The sequence below is a fragment of the Notolepis coatsorum genome, assembly GCF_963971535.1.
Source record: "Notolepis coatsorum genome assembly, chromosome: 15".
Taxonomy (NCBI): Eukaryota; Metazoa; Chordata; class Actinopteri; order Aulopiformes; family Paralepididae; genus Notolepis; species Notolepis coatsorum.
In genome coordinates this window covers 28,846,031-28,856,465 of record NC_140179.1, presented here as the reverse complement: position 1 = coordinate 28,856,465, position 10,435 = coordinate 28,846,031, and the positions used below count along the sequence as shown (strand labels likewise).

Sequence of the window (10,435 nt, the reverse complement as noted above, 5' to 3'; positions counted from 1 at the left end):
CCATGTTGGTGGATGTATTGGATGAACGCCATAAATACGCCATCCTACTGAAGCACTTAAAGGTACCCCGCGCACATAATATAGCGCTCGCCTACGCGACTTCCACCACCCCATACACAGCAGCGCTGGTAGCATTGGACCAGAGGTATGGGCGCATATGGGATTACGTGATCCAGGAGATCCGACACATCGACCGCTTACCCCCAGCAATAGACAATCGAGCACTGGACGACCTGTCCATCAGAGTGCAGTCCCTGGTAGGGATGTTGGGAGCGCAGAGAGAGAAGGGGAGGCATGAACTTTACGCCAACTCAAATGTGGAAAGGATCTTGGAGAAGCTGCCGCCCGCTCGACAGGAGCGTTTTAGGCGGCAGAGAGACCACCGAGACCCGAATGGCCCCGAACCGAACCTCCTCGATCTAGCAGACTTCCTGGCGAGAGAAGTCAGCAGCCTACGGCTAGATACATTCGGACGGAGCACCCCTGGCTCCAGAGAAGGAACCAGACGACTAAATGATGGAAGAAGATCGGTGACTGTGATGCACCAATCGGAGTCAGTACCGAGCAGCAGGAGCCACAGTACCCCCTCCAGAACGGAGAAGTGGAAGATAGTGTGCCCCTACTGTGAGAAAGAACACTGGCTAACACTCCGTCTGGCTACCAGACGGAGTGTGTACACAACACTCGCCCGACAATATGACCCGCTAGGATGTATTCTACCGTACACCACCAGGGCAAAAATGATTGTACGAGCATTGTGGGACAAGGACCAGGGCTGGGACGATCCCATTCCCGCACACCTTCCATCCACCTGGAGAGAGTGGGAGATGGAGCTCCACTCACTCCCAGGCGTTAATATGCGCCGAAGCTACTTCCCACCCACGGTGAGGCCAGAGACATGTAAAATGGACTTACACGTCTTCAGTGACGCCTCAGAGGTCGCATACGGATCAGTAGCCTACTTGCGGGCCCAAGAAGAGGGGGAAGAGATCTACACAGCATTTGTCCTCGCCCGCTCGAGAATAGCCCCACGCAAGCAACAATCTATCCCACGTCTAGAGCTCTGCGCAGCCCTAGCCGGAGCGCACCTAGCCACGCTCATCCAACGTGAGCTCACCATACCGGTGTCTAGAACAATCCTGTGGTCAGATTCCACGACAGTACTCGCCTGGATCAAATCGGACTCATGCAAGTACAAAGTCTTCGTGGGAGTCAGAGTCACCGAGATTCAAGACTTAACCGAAGAGTTAACCGGAGAAACAGAGTGGCGCTACGTTGATACAAAACAGAACCCAGCTGACGTCATCACCCGGGGAATGCCCCTAGATGACCTCACCCGTCGCAATGTCTACAGTGACGGCCCAGCATTCCTAAAGCTCCCGGAAGGAGAGTGGCCCACGCCTATCCCGAGGGAAGCCAGTCAGGAGGAGGCTGAGAATAAGAAGCCTGTGTTCTGTGGATTGAGCACTGTTATCTCCGCAGACCCCAACATAGATGATTGCACTACCATAGAGAGTGCACAACAAAGGACATTCCTGCGGCACCACCCGGAGTGTAAGTCCCCCGCTGAAATGTCAGCAGCTAACTACGAGGAAGCAGAATTGCTTCTACTGCAGCGAGCCCAGAGAGACTCGTTCCCCGATGAATTGGCCTGTCCACAGGGAGGAAAGCCCGTCCCATCCGACAGCAGATTAATTCATCTGGCCCCCGAGAGCGACGCTCATACCCTCATCAGAGTGGGTGGTCGCCTACGCAGAGCCCCCAATCTACCGGATGACATTAAATACCCGATCGTATTGAACAGCCGACACAAGGTCACAGAGCTGATTATAAAGAAATACGATGAGGATGTACATCACGCAGGAGCAGAAAGAGTCTTCGCGGAAATCAGACGTCGTTACTGGATCCTACAAGGAAGAGAGGCGGTACGACGCTTCCAGCGAACATGTCTAGACTGCCGCAAGTGGCGCGCGCAGCCCAGCATACCAAGGATGGCTGACCTTCCTCCATGTCGCCTCCGAATCGGTGACAAGCCATTCCACTCAACGGGTATGGACTGCTTTGGCCCGCTGCACATAAAGAAAGGAAGAGGAACCGAGAAGCGGTGGGGTATTGTATTCAAATGCATGACCACCAGAGCGATACACATCAAGCTTCTCCCGACCATGAGCACAGACTCATTCCTTATGGCCTTCCGTAGATTCACATCACGGAAAGGAAGACCGTCTACACTATTGTCCGATCATGGGACAAACTTCAAAGGCGGCGAAAGAGAGCTGAGAGAGAGCTTCCAAGCTATGGGCCCAGAACTTAAGACCCACCTCGCTCCAGCACAGATTGACTTCCAATTCAACCCCCCAAACGCACCCCACTTCGGTGGTACTTGGGAACGGGAAGTGCGTTCCATAAAGACAGCCCTGTACGCAGTACTTGGGGCCCAGACTGTGGCGGAAGAAGTCCTAATGACAGTCCTCACGGAGATTGAGGGAGTATTGAACTCTAAGCCCCTCGGCTACGTCTCCAGCGATGTGGCGGATATCGACCCAGTTACCCCCAACACACTCCTGATGGGGCGGCTAGATCCCGCGTTACCCCAGACAATGTACCGGCCTGAAGAAGCGAACGGCCGACGAATGTGGAGGTACAGTCAAGTATTAGCCGACAAGTTTTGGAGCAGTTTCCTACTGCACTACCTACCGTCTCTACAGACCCGCCAGAAGTGGGTAAAGGAGAGAGACAATTTGACAGAAGGAACGGTCGTCATGATTATTGATCAATCACTGCCCAGAGCTATGTGGCCGGCCGGCCGCGTAAGCAAAGTGATCACCGGTGCCGACGGCAAGGTCCGAGCAGCTGAAGTGCTTGTCCAGGGTCGCACTTACACCCGTCCCGTGGCGAGGCTCATAGAACTGCCCCGACTCCCAGACACAATCGATGATGACCATGACCCCATAACCCTATGACTTTGTGAAGTTGACTGACCCCTACAGCAAACCCTTATGTGTAAATAGACAACGCGATTAATCTGTCTCTGCTTAACTGATTAGGTCTGGGACCAATCAGGGGGTGGCTGTTGTGAAGGGCCAGATTAAACCGAATATATATATTTATTTATATATATATATTTAATTGTATTTGTATATTCTCTAATATTCCTTGATATCCCTTGTATATTCCTTGTACAATATGCATTGAATATCCATTCTAGCCTACTGAACATCCCATAATAGTCTCCATTCTACTATTGGTCGAGACCTTGGTGCCAGGCTGCCATACCCCCCAGACCCAGTTCAAACGTACCGCTCAACATGTACGAACAAGTCCTAGTTCCGCGTAGGAATCTGGCTACCGCACCACTAACGGTACTATTTGTTCATAGTGCGTATATATACTAAAGTAGGACTTCTTTTTCAGTCCAGTTTCTTACCCTCCAATAGAGTGACAGACGTAAAGCCTCCCCGCGACGCCACGTGTGGGAGTAAGGCCAAGTTCGGCCTACCATCGGTATTGAGACATCGTGTATATTAATATTTGAATAGTCATATTTGGCACTATATCGTCGAGTTGGACGTAGTCTATTAAGCTAATAATAGTCTGTTAATATATAGTGCTTCGTGCGGTGAGAATACTACCGTAGTCAGTACCCCATCGTTTCGGGCAGAGAACTGGCTGCTTATCCAGGATGGTCGACCCCATGTGAGACTGCATCCGAGGAGCCCCAGAGCCGACGAGCGAGTGGACCTGTATACCGGATTATTCTACCGACGACAGCCCGCCTTCCCAGGCACGGATTATGCTTTGTGTACAGTGATTATTCCATGGATAAAGACCCCCGACACTGCCGTGTGTTGGAACCCCCCCCCCCTGGAGAGGACGCAAGGTGAGGAGACGCTCTGCAAGACGAGGTCGCTTCACGTCTCTCCCCCGTGGACCGGAGAGAGCCGGCTCACAGAGAGTCCAACTGCTTTCATCCGTGGTCCAAGGATCGCTGGCGCACCGAGCTGCACAACTGTGGGTTCACCCAGGATACCCTTGGCCGGACGAGGCAGCCAGACTCTACCCCCCCCCCCTCCTACTCCTGTTGTCTTACAAGCGACCGGATTACCCCCCTTAGTGTATCCAATCTTATAATCATTAAAGTATCATTGCTGTTATTCCTTAACTATTCCAGGTCGTATATTTACCGCCTGCGCCACCAGAGATTGGACATTCTCTATTGATATACCAACGAATACTCTTTGCCATAAAAGTGCATACTATTTCAATTCATAAATGTAATTAAGTGATTAAGTGCTTGCTCTACACACCATTGCTGTGTAGTAATAAACGCATACTTCGACTTCGTACATTTGTGTTGGATCCGTTTCATCTACGTGAGAGTGTTCATCATGATATATTTATGCCGAGTACTGGGTGGCCGAATATTAAGTACAAAGGTAGTGGTAGTAAGTATCATATCTAGTAATACAGTCAGGGAATTGTACCCCTCAGTTACAATTACTATTACTGCTACTACTACTACTACTACTACTACTACTACTACTACTACTACTACTACTACTGCTGCTACTACTACTGCTGATGATACTACTACTACTGCAACTACTACTACCACTGCTACTACTACATCTGCTACTACTACTAGTAATCTTCACATAAAATACCACTATTTCCTTGCATTAGAGAGAGAGAGACATAGAGAGAGAGGCGGCGAGCAAGAAAGAGAGAGGGGGAGACGGACAGAGAGCGAGACAGCGAGACAAAGTAAGAGACACAGCGAGAGACATAGACATTGAAACAGAGAGAGAGAGAGAGAGAGAGAGAGAGAGAGAGCCAGAAAGACACAGACAGACTGAGAGAGACAGACAGAGAGAAAGAGAGAGACAGACAGAGAGAGAGACAGACAGACAGAGAGACAGAGGGGGGGGGGGGGGGGGTCCAGGCTGACCTAGTTTGATGACGTTGGGCAGGGAGGTGTTTCTGTTGCGCTCTGTGCAGGCCGTCACTGTCAGGTTGTAGACGTCTCCTGGTGGCAGAGGCAAGCTGGCCCGCATCACATTACGAGTCACCTAGAACCACACACACACACACACACGCGCGCACACACACACACACACACACACACGCAGACACACACTTACTCAACTAGAGTGGCACTCGGAGAGATGCCACACCAACCGTGCTGCAGCAGCACGTGTCCACCTGCAAGCCTCCTCCTCCAGGCATGAATAATATTTATTACAGCAAAGTATTACGGGTTACAGCCTTATTGACCAGATGTGCTGTTATTTGTGATGAAAATTGTAATTTAGTATTATAATTATGAAAGAAGTATAAATACCGGTACAATAATTCTGCGTACTATCCCTGTGATGAAAAATCTACATTAATGACCGATCGCCATCTTGGCTCTTACTATGCACACCAAAGAACCGTAGTGTGCGGCAGTGATCTTTGACCGCTTTGAAGAAAAGAAAACTCAGCAGTGCAGGTCATTGGCTGACGGACTGGACGGACAGGCAGACAGACAGATAGACGGACGGATCCATCTTCGACCAAGAAACCAAACCACAGCACGAGTGAACCTCAATCCAGGATAAGTCTGGATATTTTGTTCCAACTAGGGCTGTCAAAATTAATGCTTTAACTTTGGAGATTAATTTAAATTAATTAAAGCATTAAAATGAATTAATCTAGATTAATCTATGGAGTGAAAAATCTTCAACGTTCTGAACTTTCAGCAGTATAGTTGCTTGTCTCATGCACCTTTTTGAAAATCATCTGACATGAAGATGGAACACATTTTTGTTGTTAACACATTAACTGCCATGCACTTTCAGCATCTTATACCATTCTCTGCCAGTACTGTAAGTCTATGGAGATGTTCACCTTCTTTGCAGGGCTATAACTTTTTAAATTGTATTGCTAAATTGACATTACTATGGCCCATTCAACATCGATTATCTATCGTTCAGGATGTAGGAACGTTTTACAGTGTTACTCATTCACATATTCATACAAAAATACCGTCATATAAATATGTTTTTATCGTTTTCTGCAGTAATTCCTAGAACGTGAGATTAAGGCATAAATGCATATATAGATTATCAAATGCCATTTGTTGCCGATCCACGCTATATTAAAAATGTCAACTGTACATGGTCCTAAACGTTATGACTGATCATGCGCGGATGGACGGAGGGGGGGGGGGGGGGGTGGGGGGTCGTTTATAATTCCGTGATCGTCGTTAAATGCTTCATGTAGTATGGGTGATATATAGATCAGAGCAGTTTGCATGGATCATAATAAACAAAAACGCTGAAAGTCACGGCAGCCTCCTCTTACCGTTGGGCGATGATACTGGAGCAAAAAGATCCCAGTTATTTGATAGGGATCGAGGCAATCCATTTCCGGTTTGTATAATACTAATACACGCCCAAATCATGTTGATTATTGAGTTATGGCAGCGATCCATATCCACGGTGTGTGGCTAGAGTCCTGCAACGATATGCGTATTTAGGAGACACACCGATATCCAACCGGCATTTCCGGTTTGGCAACTCGCCGATCATCCACCAGGGGGCAGTATTGAAGCGTTGCAGAGTTGTGCCGAGTCCCACAGCATCAGACAAGGCTCCGTGAGGGAAATATGAAATATGAATATGAAATATGATCACAATAACATCGTGGCAGAATTAGCATGAACTTGAAACACGTCGTACAACGTGATTGGCACAGGATGTGTTAATATGATTTATATTACTATTAAAATACTATTAAAATAGTATTTTAATCTAAATATACTTTCTTTGTGTTGATTTTACATTAATTCCATGATTTTACTCAAGTAAATATCTGTTACAAACTTCGGTCTTAAGTCGAAAAATGCAAATTTTTTATATAGATTAATCTAGATAAATTACAGAAAATTACAGAAAAAAGAGACCTTCCGAATCAGAGAGGTGTTCTGTATTTGTACTCTACAAAGGTCTACAAAGGCTTTGAATGATAGGTATCTTTATGGCAATATGTGGTGCTGTAACAGCTATGACAGCAGTATGGTATTCCATGACTGTGTATAGAGTACCGTCTATCCTTCAGCTCCTAAGGGAATCTGTGTACGGCACTAAGCTATTTACTTCACTTCATCTACAAATGCTTCCTACTCTGGCAAAGGTCCAGCTGGACTGAGACAGTTGAATGAATCAGTTGGTGTTGCATTACAAGATCAGTATGTGCGAGTTTCGTAATCTCTCTTCAACCTTAAAAGGGACGGTGCACATTTGGAAGAAATCCTGTCTGATTTGTACTTTGATCTTATTTAATTTCGTCCAAATTTGGTCTGCTTTAAGCAGAGATTATTAGCCATTTACAATGTTTGGGAAAATCAATTGGGGGCATGAAGCATGAAGCTGGGAAAAATAACAGAAAAGCACCTTCCTAACAGCTTCTGTACTGTTTCACATGAAGCATGAAGCTGGGAAAAATAACAGATAAGCACCTTCCTAACAGCTTCTGTACTGTTTCACATGAAGCATGAAGCTGGGAAAAATAACAGAAAAGCACCTTCCTAACAGCTTCTGTACTGTTTCACATGAGGCATGAAGCTGTGAAAAATAACAGATAAGCACCTTCCTAACAGCTTCTGTACTGTTTCACATGAAGCATGAAGCTGTGAAAAATAACAGATAAGCACACTTTCTAATAGTGCAACATTTCATTCTACCGTTAGTGTCAGTGGTCCAGTACCTCGTCGTCCTTTTAGCCCACAGGCCTTGATCTTTACCACCAGGCAAAACCTTTTGTGTGTGTGTGTGTGTGTGTGTCTGTGTGGGAAAATAACACAGCACTGGACGATTTCCATCTGAAATCAATCATCCTAGGTATTGATCTCAATCCCAGGCGAGCCGTCGATGATTCTCCAGCCGAATCGGAGAGGGTCGCCCGTCGCGCAAGGCAGCGCTTCATTTGTCACCCGGGACACTTTAAGAGCCGCTGGCGAGAGATTATTTCCCCATAGTGTCCACCGGCCCCCTTCGTCTATCTGGCAGCCTGTCGGAATATGACGGAAGCCCCCCTCTTCAATGAACAGTGACAATCTACATTTATCTCATTTCTCTGATGGGGCCCCCGTAAACAGTCACCGGGGGCCGGATGCGTCGCCGCCAGCGAGGCCCCTAGCGAGATGATGAGTGATAGCGCTGCGCTTCAGCGGATGAGGAAAAAACGATCCCAAGGCATGTGAGCTTTCGTGAGTCTCATACCGTGTGAGAACCCGTTCTACCGTAACACACAGACTGAACCCACGTCACGGTCGTCACGGGTGAGTGGGGGAGAACAGGAGCCATCTTAGTGGAAACCCCCATCAATCTTTTTCCGTCGACTAAAAACACACTTCTTCAATCAATATCTGAAATGAATAAAAAATAAAAATATATATATATGTATATGTACCGGTATATATATATAAAGAAAATAACCTTCTTACTATCATGCACTCTTCCTACTATACTAATATGTCTTTACTACTATGCAGTGCACTCAACACTGCAGCACCCAAGTTTCAGCACTGTTTGATGAACATTGTTACTCGGTTGTAGGAGTTGTATCCTTCCTGCTGACTTGTCGTACAGAACCTGTAAGTCGCTTTGGATAAAAGCGTCAGCTAAATGACAAAATGTAAATGTGATATTATGGGATGCCCGGTGTTTCTCCTCTTATCGTGCTTAAAAGTCCCTTTTTTAATACAAGAATTGTCTTTTACAGTCGCAAATAACAGCTAAGGCATTAGGATGATTTGCATGTATTCACAATCCCTTTGTGCGTAAGTCTTTAAAAAATCTCAATACTTGGGGTATAATATTGCCACGCAAAATATTGTGATATATTGCTGTATGGATTCTTCCCCAAACCGCTATGTGTTTGTCAGAACCCTGTACATGGTAATTCTGGACATCTGCACACGTGACAAACCCATACATGACAAACCCATACATTTTCTAATGTCTTAGCTGTGATTGTGCACAACGGGATACAGCACATGCCAATTCTGTAAAGATGGCAAGAAAAGACATACAGTAGAACTAGAGTCTGTTTGCTTTTCTGATAACTACATCACTACATAACTCATAAATGTCCAGACAAGCTTAATGTTTGGTTATTAGTGATGATACTCTGTATACACCCAATTCAACGTTATAGCCCCATTTTCTTTCAAACTAATTTGGCCATGGAAGTCCGCCATCTAGTGGCTGAATGTTATCTATAGCACCTTTAATTTTCTTGGTACATTTCCTCGAAACGTAAAAAACGGCATTTCGCAGGATATTATTTATTCGTCATCCATTTCTCCTGGGCAACCTAACCTATTTCCATCCTGGCCTCTGCAACAACATAACGAGGACCTTCTACACCCTCGGTAGAAAGAGGCTCAGCATCACATCGGTCGGGGCAATCGGAGCCGGGATACTGTAAATCCCTATTCTGTTGGGAACATAATTGGCCCTGCCGAGGAGGTGTCTTTAGATCTCACGGAAAGCAAGGCAGAGGAAGGAGAGCAGGTCAGGCCTCTGTTGCTTTAATTAGCCACTAACCCCCCAACCCCCCCTCCAAAGGACCCAGTGGACATAATCAATAGCAGCTTTCGTCTATACCTAACAAGCTGCAAAGGGCTGTCACACTTTATTCGCTGCCAGGAAGCCACACTTAACACCATGCGCTTTAAAAGGTAGGAGTCAGAACACACCAGAGACTTCTTTCGGATTGGCTGAACGGTGGATAGTGGTTTATCTCTCCGTCAAAACCCTTAACTGCTATCATTAGGGAGGATTCTGCAACCCCGGGAAACCCGTCCCGTGTGGAAATGAGAGAGGGAACCCAGAGCCATCCCTAGACGTTTGGGGGCCCTAGGTGAAATGGTAAAATGGTAAATGTATTTATATCTATTTATTTAATTTATTCTATGTATTTATATCTATTATCTATTTTTATCTAGCACAATCTCTGGAGCAAAACAGAAAGAAGCACAACTAATAAAGAAACTTGAAACTTGATATAATCTTATCTATAAAAACAAATTCTGATTGGTTGGGGGTCCTATTAAAAGGACCATACCAGTCTAGTTTTGACTTCTCACCACTACCAGGGATTATCCCTGACTTTAACTCATTGTGTGTTCATACTGTAGATGTATGAAGTGTATGTTGTGGTAGATCTCAGCTTACAGTACCTTTCACACTGACAGTGATGTTGAAAAGGGTTGAAAATATGCTTCACGAAACTTGAAAATCGCTGGGCATAGGTCATTTACCCTTGTGAAAATCACTGTTATGTTACTGTATCACTCCACTACAAGCAAATCAAATGTGCACTGCAGCAACTGGAAGTTAATAACTCGCACACCCAACTGAAAGCGGAAGTTTGAAGTTCTAGAGTG

General features: G+C 46.1%; 1 protein-coding gene across 2 annotated transcripts in view; it reads right to left on the bottom strand.

Annotated features, from left to right (window-relative positions):
* The window catches only part of ptpro (protein tyrosine phosphatase receptor type O), an 84,751-nt gene that overhangs the window by 50,515 nt on the left and 23,801 nt on the right, over nt 1-10,435 (bottom strand). For both annotated transcript variants that reach the window (XM_084330093.1, XM_084330094.1), the window contains one exon: nt 4,949-5,069. In XM_084330093.1, coding sequence (XP_084186219.1) covers nt 4,949-5,069 — 121 coding nt within the window. The remainder of the gene's footprint in view (nt 1-4,948; nt 5,070-10,435) is intronic.